Source organism: Hydra viridissima, unplaced genomic scaffold (genome assembly GCF_058129835.1).
Source record: "Hydra viridissima isolate aposymbiotic clone 2 unplaced genomic scaffold, HvirCarnegie_v1 scaffold_16, whole genome shotgun sequence".
Lineage (NCBI taxonomy): Eukaryota > Metazoa > Cnidaria > Hydrozoa > Anthoathecata > Hydridae > Hydra > Hydra viridissima.
Genome location: NW_028324315.1, coordinates 5,556,773 through 5,576,844, shown reverse-complemented (window position 1 = coordinate 5,576,844; position 20,072 = coordinate 5,556,773). Strand labels below are relative to the sequence as shown.

The 20,072-nt window shown below is 28.8% G+C and overlaps 1 protein-coding gene, 1 long non-coding RNA gene and 1 pseudogene across 2 annotated transcripts in view; all 3 read right to left on the bottom strand.

The window, feature by feature from the left end:
- Positions 1-1,138: 1,138 nt before the first annotated feature.
- Positions 1,139-3,573, bottom strand: LOC149877694 (uncharacterized; annotated as a pseudogene).
- Positions 3,574-5,196: 1,623 nt separating this feature from the next.
- On the bottom strand, positions 5,197-8,573 carry LOC149877693 (uncharacterized). The gene is made up of 3 exons (XR_016448063.1): positions 7,915-8,573; positions 6,271-6,367; positions 5,197-5,982 (listed from the first exon to the last, which is right to left on the bottom strand). It is a non-coding gene; the product is annotated as an uncharacterized LOC149877693 (long non-coding RNA).
- Positions 8,574-16,303: 7,730 nt separating this feature from the next.
- Positions 16,304-20,072, bottom strand: part of LOC149877691 (NACHT, LRR and PYD domains-containing protein 9-like) — a 29,349-nt gene continuing 25,580 nt past the window's right edge. Inside the window, exon 5 of the mRNA XM_090074353.1 lies at positions 16,304-17,865. Coding sequence (XP_089930479.1) covers positions 17,822-17,865 — 44 coding nt within the window. The 3' untranslated portion in view covers positions 16,304-17,821. The remainder of the gene's footprint in view (positions 17,866-20,072) is intronic.

Here is a 20,072-nt window from a genome sequence, read left to right as displayed (position 1 = left end):
TACATAATAAATTAATGGAAATTTTATTTTATTTTCCTCCTATAAATAAACTTGTAAAAACAATTTTAAAGAATTTAAATGAACTAAAGTCTCAGCTGTTATTTAAAAATTTGCGGTAGAAATTTCAAAAACTAAATCGATAATTATAAAACATTGTGTCTTTTCTTTTGTATTTTAAATAAAAAGTTACCAAGCAACAAAAAGCGACATTGGTTTTTTTTTTTCGATAAAGTATCATTAGAGTTTTTTTTGGTGAAATAAAATATAGTACACAGTAGATTTACTCAACATTAAATGTTATGATTTAAAAAAAATTTACTTATTTTAAATATGGGTAAATGGCTAGCAAGCGGAAGGAAAAGAAAGTTAAGCAGTGATAGTTCTAAAAGTAATTTGGAAAATGACACTGAAATAAATAAAGAAGTGACAGATTTTTCGAGTATTGAAACTTGCTAATCCTTTCCTCAATGTGATGGTATTTTTTTTCAATTATTTAAAAATTGGTAAATACAAAAAAATAAGACTTGTTTAAAAATAAAATGTTTAAATATATCATTGTTTTTTGATTGCTTAATGACGTTTGATGTGAAACTCAACTCAATATTTTACGGTGACAGTCTCTTAAGAATATAACGGACCTCAAGTTGTTTTTTTAATATAGGTTTTTTACTATAGGGATACTCTAGGGATTTATAATTCCTTTATTTAATCTACACAAAATACGAAATCTATAATTTTAGGATAGGTGGGATGGTGATTAGAAAATATTAAAAACCATCCCGCTACCTTTTTTTTCCCACTTCGAGCACTGAGTATAGTAAAATCAAAACTGCATCAGCTGAAATTTAGTAATCAATATTAATAGTCATGTAGTCATAATACTCACCATTCTTTAAATATTTTCAATCAAATAAAAATATTACAAATTAATATTGCAACTAAACTTATCAAAGTAAAATTTTTTTAACATTTATTTATCTATGGAGTAAGAACTTGTACATTCACAAATTCTAAACAAAAAAAATCACTCAAAGCATTACCAAAAGAAAGTGTAATATTAAAGTTGTATAAGTAATAAACTATTTTCTTTTTTAAACTATAGAAATTTTAAATTGACTTGAAAAAAATATTTTAAAAGTTAAGATAAATGCAACTGTGGTAAAGCCACAAATCCTTGTTTAAATGGAAGTAGAAGATACTTTGTCAGCAAACTAGCAACAGGAAAAGTTTGTCTAATTCCAGCTTGGTCACAAAATATATTGAAAGTGAAATTGAACTAACTGGATCTGAAAAAAATAGTTCAGCATCTTCAAATTCTTCAAACACAACTAAAGCATTATTGGGTTCAGCAAAGGTAGAATTGTGCAAAATATTCTTTACAATTCCTAACTTACTTTCAATCTGAAAGCAATTGTCTCCAATGGATGTGGAGATAAAATACCTAGGTCCATGGTATTGTTTGAACTGAAAATAAGAACGATAATCAACAGGTATAGGACCATCTAAATGAATTCTCTTCAACATTGGCTCTTTCTTATTGAAAGTGTTGTCATTGATGTTGCAGTGCCCTTCAATAATTCGGCGTACTATTTGACCAGTTGGATTTTGAGGCTTATGAACTAATTTTTTTAATCTCCCAAGGTAACTTTCATATTGAAACGCAGATACATTATCAAGAACACCATAATGTTTAGCATCACTGGGCAAATGTATTAAAGAGTGAATATTATACACAAGTTGATTTTCACCATACAACTTAGAAAATGAAAACACAAAGTATTTTAAGAGTTGTTCAGCATAGGCAATATTTTTTGACAATAAATTTGGGCTCAGCAATATCCGTATGGCAACAGACAAATCAAGGAAGTTTGAATATATTGTGTCTTTTAAAATAGTTTTTAAGACAACAGGCCCAGTGTACAATAAAAATTGTCTTAATTCAGTAGCTTTCCATTTTTTATATTCTAAAAGAGATCGTGGTTTTCTTGAAAACTCTCTGGGGATGTGTTTACGTATAATTGCTGAGTTGTTAGATATCATAGATAATTGTAACTGAGATAGCTTACAATCCCCACGTGGTCCATGAATCCATTGAAATAAAAGCCTGCGCATCACACCTAAACACACAAGATGCATATATTCCAAAGGAAATTCTGTAACCATACCACAACCTAACTGCTCCAATGATGAAGAACCTACATGATGGTCAGAATAATGACGCTCAGTAAAGGTTAGGTCTGTAATTGGTGGTGCTTCTAAATTGGGCAGAGTTACTTTGTTACACCATTTGCCACGCTGCATGCATCTCTCACATGAGTTATAAGCAGAGTGAGGCCTAATACATTTAATAAAAGCCCTTGCTGGTGCATCACATTTAATAAAAGCCCTTGCTGGTGCATCACATATTACAGCATCAATCTTCACTATGTAAGTTTTACCATTAAATAGAAAACCATGTTGCTTTAAACTCTTCATTTCTGAAACAAAATCATTCAGATATTCATCAAGAGGTGTAGGTTTTTTCGTACTACTGTAAATTGCAATGGGAAAAGGTCCACTTAATGGACACTCTTTCAGTGAACCAAGAATTGGCCAAAGTGAAACTGAATTGCTATTAAACAGTGGTATACCATCAATATTAATATGAATATGCAAAAGGTCAACCATAGAATCAGGCTGATTTAATTTTAAAATATTAAGCAACCAATACTGCACCCCAAAGTAATAATATTCTCCACCAGCAATATACTTAATATCTACAGTTCGCTGAGTGCTTAAAAGAGTTCTTGAGTCATTAGAAAGATTGGAGTGTAATGGACTCAATATGTGCAATAAACTTTTTAAAGCTGAGTGTGATACACTGTAAGTTATTGCCCAATCTCGCAACTTATTTTTTAGTGTACAGTCATTGCAGTTATAATTATCGTTGACATCATCACTTTTTTTATTTTCATCAATTTCATCAGTTTTCGAATCGTCCCTACTTTAATCAAAATCAACATCAGATTTATTATCAATACTATCAGAAAACTTTTCTGAAAACTCGCTTTGAGAATTTAACCTATCAAAAATAGTTATAGATTCATTTTGCTTTTCATGAACATTTGCATTCTGATCAAATTTTTTTCTTGATTTACTAAAACTTATATCATCCACAGTTCTATCTAACATGGAAATACTAGCACAATTCTCATTTTTCATACATAGCTCTGTAAGTATTATTGAAACCTTTGAATTAATTCTACTTCGTTTTGTTCTATCTGAACACAACTTGAAATCATCATTAGATGTTGCCATTATAAAGTTTAACTTAACTTAATATTTTCTGATAAGAACTGCTGTTTAAAAAAATATAGCATAAATAAAAAACAAAAGAACACCCCACAATTCTTTTAAAAACAAAAGTATTTAAAACACACTATGCTATCAAAATACATACAGGAATTGAAAGATTAAGAAATTAATGATTTTATATTGAACTGGTCTATTCTTAAAACAGCACCTGCATATAATGATATTTCCAAAAGATGTATACTATGCCTGAAAGAAAATATTGACACAATCAAATCTAAGATTGTTTATTAAATAAAAAATTGGAATTAATATCTAATTATAGACAAAAAAATTAAGTTTTTTTTGAAAAACAATAAAAACAAAAAAACCTATAAAATAATAACAGTCCCATTAAAAATATAAAAATACAGAAACTAACACTTCTAAAGAATTTATTATGTAATGGCTTACAATAGTGTCAACATATTCCAAATTTTTGACAAATTACAGTAATTGAGACATTAATGACATGTCTTAACTACTATTTATATATATAAATTTATATATATAAATATATATATATATATAAATATATATAAATATATATATATTTATATATATATATATATATATATATATATATATATATATATATATATAGAGAGAGAGAGAGAGAGAGAGAAATGATATATACATTTCTGTTTCATACCTGAATTGATCAAACATTATTCATTTGTGTTGCATCAGATAATCTGTTGCATGTTTCATTAGATGATTATGGTTATCTGATGACACGTACAACAGATTATAATCAGATATATTTGGTGAAACACGAATGTTCGATTACAAATTGTAAATATCTTTTATCAGATTATCTGACAGATTCTAAAAATAATTTAATTCGTATACAATGATTATTATAGTGAGTACATAATTTACGTTAAAATGGAATGACAAAGTAAATATGATACTTATGAAAGTAAAAATATTGATTCACAGATAAAGGGGATTCATTTGTAGATAAATCGTTGAAGAAGATGTCAAACAACATTCAAATCAGTATTAAAGGAAGTTGTATTAGACATTTTTACCAATTTCACAATTTCACCATTTTCACAAAACCACCTATAGAAAAAAATCAATTTTTGCACTTGCGAGTCCACCATTATTGCAAATTGTAGACATCATCTTAAGGTAGAAAGGCCATCAAGATCAGTTCCCACTTCTAGCTAATGCAGCAAGTAGAAAATATGGAAATCAAGTGACTTTTGCAGCTTCAGAAAGACTGTTTAGTGGCTTTGTTAGCGTAATCACTGACAGAAGATGTACCTTGAAACCTGAAGATACCTAAATGTAATGTTTACAACAAAACTGACACTATGGCACCACTTATTACTATGAGACTATGGATAGATAATGAACAAGATGGAGATGAAACTCGCCATATTTGGCTGCAAGTTCTGCATTTCGGACCGAAACTCAAAGAACGATTTATTTTTCGAGTCGAAACCATCCGAAAATCAGAACCAGAATAAAGTATCTTTCCAAGACTTAGCTAAACTATTAGCCAAGAAGTGAAATTCTGAATTATCAGTCCATGTTTTAAAAAGTGTATCGGCAAAAAGTGAATAAAATTACCCCATGATTCTCATTTCATTTCTCAATATATATATTTTTTTGTTAGACTCATCAAATGTCTTGTAATTTGAAGTAAAATAAAAGTTAAAAAACAGCACCTTTTTACGATTGGTTCCGTACATATACGAGAAAAATTTAAAAATTTTTGAAGTTCGCAAAATCTTTGAAAATACAAAAAATTTTTAAAAAATCTGTTTCTTATTGAAAAGAATCCTTAAAAGAAAATTGACCAGCTATTGTCCGATGCTAACTATAGACAATGAATTTAAATTTGTTAGCTCAAAACATGTTTTTATAGAAACTAAGTAATTCATTCGTATCAAAGAAACAACACGTCTTATTATCACAATATCAATTTTATCTTTTATTAAGTTTTCCATTTTCTCACATGCTTCTCGGATTGGTAATCTACGTCAACGGCGTAATCACTATTTTGAAAGTGGGGGGGGGGGGAGGGGGGAACATTTTTTACAGGTCTTTTTTTTGCTTAGAAAAACACATGTAATGATGAATTAAGCTGTTATAATTGCTAGTTAAAGTGGTTGGGAAAGAGGCGGGGCGGAAAAGACATACATGAGGAGTGGGATGGAAATGTTTAACTCCGTACCTATTGCGGTTACGCCCATGGTCTACGTCAATTTAAGGCAATTGCAGTTGCTCTCGATCATATGATTCTTCGCTTCGAAAGTATATACACATCGATGGATTTTTCGCTTCGAAAGTATATACAAATTGCTTTTTTCCCCGTTTCCTAGACTTCTCTGAGTCTTGGTAGGATTATCTTTAGTAAAATAAGCACCATTAAATTATTGGATAGGATTCTTTTACTAACGAAAGTGGTTCTCTGTTTTTTATATTTATTTCCAATACCAAAGAGCAATTTTAGTTGCCGAATGCTCGTTATGATCAGAAAAAAACCTCGTTTGATTGCTAAGTATCATAAGCGTATTATTCAGCTGAATTAACTAGAGCAGCATTGATCTAGCTCCTCAGCCGCTATCTCATGTATTGAAGAATTCAGAACGCATTAATAATGTTGAACACCTTGACATCACTTAAACATCACATGACCTAAGGAATAATGTAAATATTTTTCAGAATAAGGTAAAACACCAAGTGTTCGCCAATATCTTCGACCTAGTCTCATACAAAAGTTGTTTTCTCACTCATTTTTTTTAACAAATATCGATCTCGAAGTTTGACTGTATAGAGAAAAGATTTTTTAGCTTCTTCCAGTGTTATTCCACATGTTTTTTTTTTTTTAAATATATATTCTGGAAGTCGTTTTTTCACTTGAATGTATTTAAAATTTATAAAGGCAAACAAAGGAATGATATCATTAAAAAAAAAAATCCATACATTCGACTGCTTTACAACTAAAAATTTGGTTTCGATTCTGGCTCAATCAATTTCAGCAGCTCAAAGTTCGTTGCATTTGCTTGATAAGGCTGTATTACTAAAAAAATTAAAGATAACTTTAATTAACACAGTTTGTGATAATAGCCCAATTGAATTGCTAGGCTTCGGCTGGCTTAAAGCTTTAGATACTTTTATGTTGCGTTTTAAAAGAACAGATAGGTAGTTAGACTTTAGTTTGCTTTTATGATGTTCTCACCAGAATCAGAATTTTATTGCACAACTGGTTTTTTTTTTACGCTTATTCTTAGGTTTTGCTGTTGACATTTGTTTCCTCTTTGCCACCACTACTTTACTTTTCTTAGCTGCTGCTGCAGCCAAGCTTTTATTTTTACTTTCTTCTTTGGCTTCTTTAAGCCGTTTCTTCTGATTATGCATTTGATCCAGCATGCAAATAACCGGGAAAGCGTAACAGTATCGAAAATTAACTGATCGAAAAAATGATTAATATCGAAAAATAACTGACCGAAACCCATTTTAATGATTAAGATCGAAAGTTTGATTTTCAGATTAATATCGAAAAGTTTTTATATCGAAATTCACAAATGCGGAACAATATTGAAAACAAAAAAAAACCTATAATTTTCTTAGAAAAAATTCGAGCTGTCGCGCAAGAGCTGCACTCTACAGCAGTGGTCATAATGATATGGTTATTTGGGCTAGCAGTAACTGTATCGAAAACAGTCAAACTGATTAATCTCGAAAAGGGACTTTCTGGAATAACATCGAATTTGAGAATAACATCCAAATTGTAAAAAAAGAATTGTATCGAAAATCCGAAAAACAGAATAATCTCGAAATTGTGAAAAAAGGAATAATATTGAAAAGGGACTTTTCGGAATAATATCGAAAAAGAGAATACATCGAAGTTGTTAAAAATGGAATAGTATCGAAAATCCGAACAGCCAAATAATCTCGAAATAGCTCAAAAGAGAATAATATCGAAAATGGACTTACCGGAATAATATCGAAGTTGAAAAAAAGCAATAGTATCGAAAATTTAAAAAACGGAATTAGATCGAAATTGTGAAAAAAAGAGCAATATCGAAAAGGGACTCCATTGTAGATACGCTAACTTCGTGTAAAGTTGATGCGATATTTAGGTGAAAAGTTAGTTTCTTATTGAAATGTGACTTAGTATTAAAAGTTTCTTAAGATTTTCTCTTAGTACTAGTTTTTTTTTTGTTTTTTTTTAAAAAAAAAAAAAATGAAAAAGTGTGATCAGAAAATCATATTTTCGATGTTAATCATTAAAATGAGTTTTCGATCTTATTCCGTTTTTATTGTTTTCGATATTGTTCCGCATTTGTGAATTTCGATATAAAAACTTTTCGATATTAATCTGAAAATCAAATTTTCGATCTTAATCATTAAAATGGGTTTCGGTCAGTTATTTTTCGATATTAATCATTTTTTCGATCAGTTAATTTTCGACACTGTTACGCTTTCCCAATTATAGGTAACACAATATAGGTTAATATTGGAGTATATACCTATTTGGTAGGTTAGTGGGTTTAAAAGTTAATTTTTTGACCATATAAAATATAAAAATAATGAAATGAAAATAAGGTCATTCACAATTCTAACCTGTTAGTTTTATTGGCAAACGAAAGCACTTATAGTGAAGCATGTTAGGATTTATACCAGTTCTCTTTGGTTTAGGTGTTCTAACAACTGCTGTATCAGATAGTGGCTCATTATATTTACTTGATGAAATTTAATAATAATGAAAGTTAGAATAAAATAATAATGAAAATTAGAAATTCAGTGATTAAAAATATTATAACAAATTAAGTACCAAACCTAGCATACTAACCCATTCTTACATTTAAATATTTTTGATTTATATAATCTATGTATACTAATAAATTTATTACTTACAGGTATATGCTGAGTCCAGCACCTGAGTATTCATTAAAATTTAGACCAATACCTATATCATCCAAAAAGTTACTAGTGTCAGTTTGAGTCCAAGCATCCTTTTGCATTGTACGATCAACCTAGGTTGCTGTCTCCACAAATCCATTTTGAAGTGCTCCTTCGAAAACTCTCGCATCAGCAGAATGAACTTTATATAAATTGAGTTAGGAATAGTCTGGCTTATCTGCCTTGAATAAGTGCAAACCGCATCTTTCAAATGCTGTTTTATTTTGGAACAGTCATGCATAGGGTACAAAAAGGTATGAAAAGGACAGAAAAATTTTTAAAATAAATAAGTATAATTTCATTAATAATGAAATTTTTAAAATAAATAAGCATAATATCATTAATCAAAAAATAAAAATTATATTTCTATACGACAGCGACTTCTATTTAATGATTTAGTTTCAAAATATATCATAATTATTGAATTAAATTCTTTAGTTTTTTCTTTAATTAATCTTAAAAAAAAAACAGTGTTGCATATCTATTTATTAAAAATTTAAAGAGCAATCATCAACCGTGGCGACTACAAGCAAGTGGGTGTAGCAAATACTGGCAAAGATTTAACTGTTTATTACATGGCTATTTTTAAATAAAGTTAAGCCATATGCATTTTGAAAAATGTGTCAGAGTTTATACTTTATGATAAGGACAAAAAAGGTCAATTTAAAAAAAAAAAATTGATGTAAATTACTAGATAGGAGGTTAAGTTGCTTCCAGTGTTCGCCACCACCACCCCACGCCCACTCAAAATCATTTACTAAGTTTGTAAGATGCTCCTGCATCCTAATGACACTCTGAAAAAGAAAAAAAAATTAGATCGTAAACAATATAATTTTTTGTATTTAACCCTATTGGTTGAAAAGGTTTTACTTTCGGTTTCAGATTCGGCTTTACTACACAATTTTCTTTGAGTAAAATAAACAATCAAAAATATTGGCAACTATTTCTGTCGTAAGTTGTTATGAAATAACGTGGAGAAGCATAGAGAAGAATATAACAGATAGTGTATAAACTTTAACGCTATATAAACTTTATACACTGTTATATTCTTCTCCATGCTCCCTCATATTTGTGGCTTCACATTTATAAATACTCAAGGGATTAACATAAATATGTTAATTAGATTTATTAAATAAATTTTAAAACTTCACATAACAAAATGTGATGAAAAAGAAAAATCTTTTATTTTTATAACTTAAGTTTTATTATTTTTTACATTTTTTCAAGCCTTCATATTTTTATAGTTGTCTTCTATGTTTACATCAGTATCAATAAAAAGTTTGCTTCTTATAGGTAAATAACCTTTAAAAAAGTAGCTTTTTGAAATCTTTACCAGAAATTTCATAGAAAATTGAATCAGTGCACCAAACTGTACTTGTCTTATTTTAACTTTCAGTTTCATTTTATTTTGGTTAACTTTGATTAATTTTTGCCTCCATTTGAATTAAATTTGAATATTTTTGTTGTATTATAAATTTAAATACTTTTGTTATATTATAGGTATCTTTAATGAGGTATTTTTGCAATCTATATATTTTTAATAATGAATAAATTTAAAGTGTTACATTATATACATTTAAACTACACAGTCTGGTTTATAAGTTATTTGTATAATTTATAGTAAGAGATACAAATTTTCTTACTTTCATCTCAATTTCAAAGATCCGTTTTTCAAACTAAAAATAATAATACATGATATCATTTTAATAAAGCATAAATTATAAAAGTTTAATTTATCTTTTTCTTAATGATAGCAAGAATTAATAGTATATTAAAATATTATTAATTTACTTTCTGGCCTGTATTTTTTATTGAAAACACTCCACCTTTACAACAAACTTTGTTTTTTATCTTTTTATTGGTTGCAGGGTTTAATTCTTGCTCTATGGAATAATATTTTATGTTAAAAATGCACAGCTCTACAGACCAAGACATTTTATAATTATTGTGAAATATTCTTTTCATATTAGTTAGTGAGCAAATTAATATTTATTGGGAATTTTTTAAGAAGCAATAACTTTTTAAAGTAACTTTTTGAAGTTTATTAATTGTAATAATATTAATCTTAATTGTGGTGATAACTCTCCTTAGAGTAAACTCTGATTACAATAAAAACATCAACTTTGGATTGTGAACTACCATTTCTATCTTGTCCGATGGTTTTGTTCTTATTTGCTTTGTTACTGTAAGAAATTGTTGCTTGTTATAAATAAAATCTTAAATCTTTAGTTACATAATGAAAACCTGGTTAAAACAAAAACTGCATAGTTTTAAACCTTGTTAAAAACTTAACTTGTCACATATATTATAATTTTATCAAGAATGACTGTCATCAGTTAGAATCCCTGTTGTTGTGGGCACTGCTGACATTTTATTTGTGTTTGAAATGAAAACCAATCAGTATGATAAAGCTTAATTTTATGTATGTTCATTTAAAGCTTTTGTGGAATGTGGTCATTATTTTTTGTGGAACTTAGTCCATATTATCAATCTACACAAGTTACTTTTTGATGACTAGAAGGCCTCTATTATGATTTTATTTTTACTGATTATTTAATGTTTTTAACTGTTGCTTAATAAAAAATTCAGGAATAAAAATCTTTACCTCTTATGTAATTACTCATTTAAAGCAAAATTTGAACTTAAAAATGTGAAAGTTACATAATTACTTACTTTTTACATAATTGATTCCTTTTTACTAGATTTTTTAAATGCTTCCGTTGCTGTAATTTCTGTGCTCTTATTTATGTTAAAAGTAATATGATGTTTTATATAATTTTCTTTTGACACACTAGGTTCAATGGGGAACACTTTAGGTAAAACAGTTAACAAACAAAGTATAATTGACTCTCAAGATGGTCATCACACTGGTACTGACCCAACAAGTTCTTTGAATTATGATGGTATGTAAATAATGTATATATAAATATATATATATATATATATATATATATATATATATATATATATATATATATATATATATATATATATATATATATATATATATGTCTATATATATATTTTGTAATATTTCCTCATGCGATTTGAATTGTGAAACATTTAGGTGTGAGATTTTGCTGGTGTATAAACTCTTTGTCTGAAGTCTTTAATCTGTAATAAAACATTAAATCATAGTATGGTACAGAAACTGAAAACATTTCAATAAAAGTATTTGGGTACAGTTGTTTCTAAAAGATATATATGAAAATTGGTTCAGAGGAAAAAAAACTCTACATTATTTGTTTATAAAGGATATAACACCTGGACTTAAAACAAAAAAAAAAAAGATGATGATGAAGGTGAGTTTGGTGAGGATACAGTTTACAAGAATGACTCAAACCATTTGAAGAATATTGCTCTCCTAAAAAAAATTTGTTTCCAAAAAGGTGCTTTTTACAAAAACAAGATATAATTTAATTTTAGACCTTCTATGTAACTGATTTGAGAGTTTGGCTCCATCATATGAACTTGAAAACTTCTGAGATGGTTTCTTGTTACACAAAATAATTGATGGAATCAAGTCAAAATGTGCTAGAGAATCTTCATTTTGGCAGGTAAAATATTGCTAATCAGATTCAAATCAGTTAAACTGGAAAAAAAAATGAGGGGTAAAATTTATAGATAGCTAAAGATGTGCAAGAAGTGCAGCAAAACACATGAACCAAAAAAATTATCCTTTTTTTAGTCATGCCACAAGTGTAACAAGAGAAATCGCTGGTTGAACTACTGCAAAACAAAAAATATACATGAAGTTTACACTGCAGAATATCTAATTGAAGCTGTAATTTTGGTTGATACAAATTTAAAAAAGAAAAAGCTTTGATAACGTTTCAAAATAACAACAGTTCTGAAAAGAAAAACTGACATAGAAGCAGAAGTTGATACTATGTCCAAAAAGGGCTATGATCAACTAGTATGTCAATGACCTCACTTATACCAGCATCACCTATGTGTCTATGGTGGAAACACTGTTTCAGTTCTGGAAAATACAAACATGTTTCTAAAAAAACTATAAAATGTGAAGTTTAATGTGTTAAAATCAAGAATTGCAAGCTATCAAACTGTTAAATACAGTGAAAATGATAAAAGAAGAAACAAAATCTGTTTAGAACAAAGTACTACGCGTTGAAGGAAACTTATGATGAGAACTTAAAGAAGTTAAAATAATGAAAGAAAACATTGGAGTTATACAAATTGTACAATTTTACTTAACTTTTAAAGCATGCTAAGTAGAAATACAAATATATCCAAAATTGTTTAATTGATTAGTGTTGATTTGAACTGAACATCACAAGGAATTAAAGGCTGACTTGAAATCTATTATTCATCCTTAAAAAAAATTTGTATTATCCTGAGAGATAAAATAAAGATAATGCTTGGATAAAATGAAAGAAATTGTATAGATAACCAGTCAAATAACCAACAGAAAGGGTAAATTCTTTAGTTGTAGTGGAAAAAACAAGTTGACTATTATAACTGTCTGGATCCAAGAGACAAAGTGATGAAGAGAGAGTACTACCAATTACCAACTTTTAAAGAAATCTCAGCTATGTGATGCAAGCTATTTTATAAAGCTAAATTTAAACAAATTTTATTAGTAGATTCCACTTCATAACAAAAACTGCTCCTTATTAGTAGAGATGAACACACTGTTTATAAGGTGTCGGTTTACATAATTCCCATATGGTAAACAATTAACACAGGAGGTGTTTAACAAAAGAATAAGTCAAAGTTATTACGATTCTGGCAGATTTTGTCTAGATTGCACCCTTTAGAAATTGAAGAAGTTTCCAAAGAAATTTTCAAAGAAGAAATGCTTAAGTAAACGTGGTTAACTCAATCATTTCCACTGCAAAAAATTTGAGTTTAAAAGAAAAAGTAAGCTACATAAGTAAGTCAACTAAGAAGAGAAAAAAGAATGATTGATCATTCAGCAAAAGTCTATTACTCATACTGAAAAAAACAAAAACACTCATACTGAAAAAAACACTCACATATGGAGTTATTTTTAAAAATTGAGTGTTTGTAATACTTCTAAAACATTTCGAAGGAGCTAATACTGTTTTCCAGAAAAAAAGTCAACATTTAAAAACATGCACTGATATTGTTGATATATTGAAAACCACCATTTACAACATGAAAGAAAAATTTAATTCTTTCATGTGGGAAGGAAATAAAAAAAGAATGAAAACTTTTTTGGTTTAGATGAACCTTAAGAACCAAGGAAAAGAAAGTCACCAACTAGATTTTTCTGTGAATTAACAGAGCCGTTTTCACTGTAAAAGAGCGTCACAATAAAGTCTACAAAAAAGTCATTGAATTTGTTCTAATTTTTTGTTATTGAATGCAGAGTCTTTTCTGATTAATTTAGAAGTCTCTCCAAAAACAATTTGTGACTTTTATAAAGTTGATCTAAATATAAATCAACTTAAATTGCATAGGGACATGTTTCATGGAGCCAAACATTTTAAAGTAGCCTCTTACATGGACGTTTTAAATGTTTTGAAATGTCATAAAAATAGCATAATTCATCTAACAGAGCGAATAAAGATCATGCACTTATTTATGACAGTTCCAATAACAACATGTACTACAGAATGATCATTTTCTATGCTAAAAAGAATGAAAATATATTTAAGAAATACAATAACCCAGAAGAGATTAAGTCACTAGTCCATAATCAATTGTCACCTAGATATTCTTTAAAGGGCTAAGATTTGTAATGAGTTTGTAGAAAAGACAACTATTCAAAGCAATACTTTTGCTATAAAAATTCTTAGCTCATGAATTAATTAAAAACACCACTTTTTTAATTATTCATGAAGGAACGACTTCTTTTAAGTTCCTCAAAATCTCAATTTGTTATCACTAATATTTTTGAATAAATTTATGTATATCTTACCAAGTACAATTCTCGTTTATTTTAAAATTATATCACAAATAATATCAGTTTTCTCTTTTATTGTTTGCATTTCATAAAGATAATAATAAAAAAAAAGCCTAAAAAATTAAAAAAGATAAAAAGCCTCCAGTGTTCTTATTGAAGCTAGTGTTAATCCATAAATGATGTCAGTAATTTAAGGAAGAGGAGCAAGAAGTTTTTCCCTCCAAGCATTTTCGTTCGCCCCTTGGTCAAAATCAAAAGTCTTTTTTTTGTTTTATAGGAAAATTTTGGAAAAAACCGATGCATTAACCAATAATCTGTCGATTATGGGCGAATAACCGACGTGTATAAAATTAATCGAATGAAACTTCTTCACATCATCTGTGATCATATGATCTTTTAAACACTTAAAACACTGATACATTTCTTGTTGAATCATAACAGCTGTGTAGTAAATTTTAAATTTGAAATATTTAGCTAAGATATTAATTAATTTTAATTTTTAAATAAATTTAAATAAATTTAAATAAATTTAAATAAATTTAAATGAATTTAAATAAATTTAAATAAATTTAAATAAATTTAAATAAATTTAAATAAATTTAAATGAATTTAAATAAATTTAAATAAATTTAAATGAATTTAAATAAATTTAAATAAATTTAAATAAATTTAAATAAATTTAAATAAATTTAAATAATTAATTAAGATATTCATCAAACAGCGTTGTAAAAAACTAAACAACGCACTTTTTTTTGCATTTCGTGAAAAAATCCATTTGAAATTTCAAAACCTGAAGGATTTCAAATTTTTCAGCATACTCTTTTGATCTTTAGAAATGTCAATTTATTAGCTGTCTTCTGATCTATTAGAGAAAAATGTGGATCTCATGAAAAGCAATATGATGGTATTAATAACTCAAAAATGAAAAAATATCGTCTGTACATATTTTTAGGTAAAGATTTTTAAGGGTTTATTTTTAATAGATATTACTTTAATAGATACACTTATTATAATCCCAATCATTAATGCTGACTGATTTCAAAACTCGTGTAAATTTAATCAACTAATACTTCCCATTTCCATAGCAATCAAAATAAACATAAGAGAAAAAAAGAAGTTGAAATGAAAGTCGGAATTGAAGCTCTTCGCTTCACTTTACAATTATCTTGTAATCGACAAATCTGTAACATTGCAAAATGATAAAACCTGTTTATGTGAATTACAATTAACATGCTCACGTCATTCTTTGTCCGATATATTTTTCTGTCCACATTTTTGATGTAATTTTATGTCTGACTTAATTTCTGTTGACATAAAATTTGTCCGAAATATATTTTCTGTCCATATATTTTGACATAATTTTATGTCAGAAATATTTTCTGCCGACATATTTTGACATAATTTTTACTCATCAAGAACTTATAAGGATTAATAAGTTGTTACAAAGCACTGAAGCAATAGGAAATGTGTTTAAATTTGTTTCTTTAGAAGTTAAAAGTTCGGTGGAAATCATCTATCATCAAAAAAGTAGAATCCCAGCGTGATTCAATGTCTATACGAGGATTCTTTAGATTTTCAAATGTTTGAATTTATCCCAGCAAACATGAGACGTCTTAAGACCGTCTTATTCAAATCTTTAAACAGTCTTGTCGAATGACTTCTCCAAGACGTCTTCTAAAAGACTGCATCATCATGAAAAATTGCGCGTCTTGAAAACGCGTCTTTATTTTTCAAATAATTCCAGCAAACAAAAAGACGTCTTTTAGTCGTCTTAAAGTTGTCTTAAAACGTCTTTTAGTTATCTTAAAGACGACTAAAGATGACTAAACGCCTAAAAAAGACGTCTTAAAAAGACGTTCGGCATGAATAAGTTTTATGTCCATTAAAGATGTGAAATTTTTCATATAAATTTTTACCTCGACCAATATATATTTTCAAAATCATTTTCTAGCAAAAGGTTTTATATAGGTATCATTACGGAAACTGAAAATCGAATGAAGCGTCACTACTAGAGAGTGGGAGTTCTGGCTCATTTTCATTTTTCGTATAAAAAACCAAAAAAAAATTTGAAAAAAAAAATTTGAAAAAAAAATTCAAAAAAAAAAAAATTTCAAAAAATTCCCGAGACAAAAAAATTTTTAATTGATAAGATGCAATTAAAAATGTGCAAGACGTTTTTCGCGTTGTTTTTTTCTTTCTTGGTCTTCTTTTCGTTGTATGAGAATGGATTTGTAAATTTCAATCTCTCGCCCTCCAACTCCTTTGCTTCTTAAAAATGGAATGGAATCTTTAATACTTCCGTCGTCATTTCGCAATATTCTCATTTTTAATATGGCAAGAAAAAAAAATTTTTTTCAAAAAATTAAATTTAAAAAGGTTTAGATTTAGGCGTAATAATATGCTTGTCCAAGCAAAACGTAAAAGCTTCCAGATTGTCCGACTTGCGCGTCGCCAGAGTTGAGAGTGATAACAAGTCTTCTTCCAGATGCAACGCAAGGCATGGAGTCTGCTTCTCCGAAATTTCTACAAAAGGAAATGGTGGTGGTGGATCCGATGGAGGAGGTGGATTGATACAATAGTCCCGTCGATTTGTTGTTGAAAGCATTGACGTTTGATCCGTTCCATAAAGACAAGTAAAAATCTTCTAATCCGGACGAAGAGAAAATGCATTTGCTATTAGCGTCATACCCAGGGAAAGTGGTGTAATTGTTTGTGCTGTAGATTGTCCGCGGAGTAATGACGTATCCATTTCCAGGAGGAACTGTACTTCCATCGTACAATCTCACTCTAGGTTCCCACCAGTTTCCAGAAGCGCCAATGATGTGCATTCTGATGTATTTCAGAAACACGCCATTACCCTTTCCTGGGGTGTTTAACAAAATATATTCGTTTCCGTAAGTGGTGCTTAAATACCTAAACATCGTCCCGTAAAGCTTGTAAAGAGGTATGGATGGTGGAATGGAGGAAAGTGTGGAGATGAAGGGTTAAATCCAGTACGTGATGGCTGAAGTATTTTTGTTGACCAATTGAATGGTGATGTCTGTTTTAAAAGGCATGTCGAGTGTGAAATACCCTCCAATGGATGTGGTGCTGAAAACGTTACACCCTTGCAAAGAGTTGGCGTAAAAAGGACCGCCTAAAGGAGAAAAAAGCAAGTCGCAAGCGAGACCGACGGCGTCCACGCCAATTCCGTCTGTGACTTCTGCATAATTACCCACGTTTATCTCCCCGTCTGTATGAATTCGAAGAAAAATGTTTCCAGGCACGTTTGTTCCGGTTCCGTAAATAGCCAGCCATAATCTTCTTAAAACTCCAGAACCGCCAGAGTAAGCAAAAACTGGAGAAGTCGATGCTGCCACTATTTGAGACTTTAATCCCAAACTGGTGAATCCTGACCCTGGAACAAGAATTGTCAAACTTGATTTTTGCAATAATAAGTCTGCATAGCTTTTCGTTGCAGCATCTTGCAAGTTTGAAGGGTCAAGCACATTGATCAGTTTGTGAGAATTCAAATCCAAGTCGGAAGTGCCAACAGTAGTTCCGCCTGACGCATGCGTGTCGACGTAATTTTTGGTGGCAGAGTTTGAAGACAATGTGGGCTCAGCCAAATTGGTGAGTTTGTGTTAAAAGTCTTTGAGTTGTAATTATTTGAATTTTGAATGTTTTGATGCAGCACCACTACAGACAACAAAAATTATCCGAAGATTTGGCAATGTGGTCTTCTAAAAGCAAAATTTCTCAAAATCAATTAAACGAGAATTTGAATATTCTTAAAAAACATGGTCATTCAGAGTTACCAAAAGATGCAAGAAACCTTTTAAAATCCTCTAAAACTGTTACAGTAGGTAGAAAATGCGATGGAACTGAAGCGTATTTTACAAATGCTTATGGCATAAATTATTTTTTGAACTTAAAAAAATAATTCTAAATGTATTGAGTTATCTATACTATTAATTTTAATGGGCTATTTCTTTTTAAATCATCTAATCTTTGATTATGGCCAATACTTGGTCTAATAGAGAACTAAATTTTCACTACTTTTCTGTAGAGATGGGAAACCAAACTGCTTAAATGATTTTCTCAATGATTTTCTCAAAGAACCTTTATTGTTAAGTAGTAAAGGTTTATACTATAATTATAAAAAAATTGATGTTACACTTAAAGCATTCATATGTGATGCACCTTCTCGCTCTTTTCTTAAATGTATACAAGGTCATACAGGATATTACTCCTGTGAACGACGTCAAATTAAAAGATTTTACGAGGAACATTGAGTGGTTTTCCTTGGTAACAACCCATCAACTTCAAGATTAACTGAGGAGTTTAATACCTTTTTGTACACTGATCATCAGAGATCTCTTACACCTTTAGCTCAACTTAAAATATCTTGTGTTTCTGATTTCATTTTGGATTATATGCACATGGTTTAGATTATATGCACATGGTTTTGGATTATATGCACATGGTCTTGGCATAGTAAGACCCATGCTTTCTTTTTTAAAGTCAGGTCCAAAACATTGTAGACTTTCAAACGTCCAAATAAAAAAATTTAATCTATTAATCTCTTAAGCTTACGTGGTATGCCAGCTGAATTTACAGTTAGATCATTGGAAAGCAACAGAGTTCAGACAGTTTTTTTTATACACTGGTCCCTTAGTTTTAAAGGATATTAATAGCAAAGATATTTATAATCAATTTCTAACATTGAATGTTACAATGGAGATTCTTTAAATGAAGGTAGTGAATTTAGGAACCATTATCTTGCTTTTGCTAGAGAACTAATTAATTATTTTGTTATCAGTTCGAAACATTCATATACAAATTTATTCTGTATTTATAATGTTCACTGTTTACTTTATATTTGTGATGATGTTGTTAACTTTGATTGTTCACTAAATGACATACCTTGTTTTCCCTTTCAAAATTATATGCAGACATTAAAGAAAGCAGTAAAAAACTTTAAGAGTCTTGTTGTTCAAATAACCAAGCAATATCAATGTATACAATCTTTGTTAAATACAAAATCTCGAAAACTAAAAATTTCAGTGAAGCTGAATAATTCATATTTTTACATAGAAGAAAATCAATTTTGTTTTGTTGATGAGAAAATATCATCTGGGTTTTTTAAATGTAGAATATTTAGACTTGATTTACAAAATGATTTATATACACGAACTATTCAGTATAAAACCTTTCAAATTTTCTTTAAACCAAATATTGATGACATTAGAGTAAAAGTGGTTGAGTTAAAATGGAAAGTCTTTATCGAAAGGTTGTTGTTCTATCTTGGAAGAAAGGTCTTAGATCCTTTCCTTTGTTGTTTAAAATAGAAAATTAATTGAAAGGTTTTTAAATAAAAATATCTTTTGAATAAATATTTTATATTTATTATGTTTCATTACTTTTCAATTTGTATCCAAAGTTTGATACACATACATACATACATACATACATACATACATACATACATACATACATACATACATACATACATACATACATACATACATACATACATACATACATACATACATACATACATACATACATACATACATACATACATACATACATACATACATACATACATACATACATACATACATACATACATACATACATACATACATACATACATACATACATACATACATGCATACATACATACATACGCAAGTTGATAAGAAAAATAAAAATATATATACATATATATAAATATATATATATATATCAAGGACTACTATACGGAAGGATGCGCAAAGTCGATTTCCTGACTCCGCTAGCGAAGGCCATTCAATATTTCTTACTAAACGCTTATTTAACTGAATTTGGGCGAAATAACGTTTTATAAAATCAAATTACTGAAATATTATTAAAATAATTTTGCGTTATTGTTAATAAAAAATTAATAACAAATTAAAAACTTATT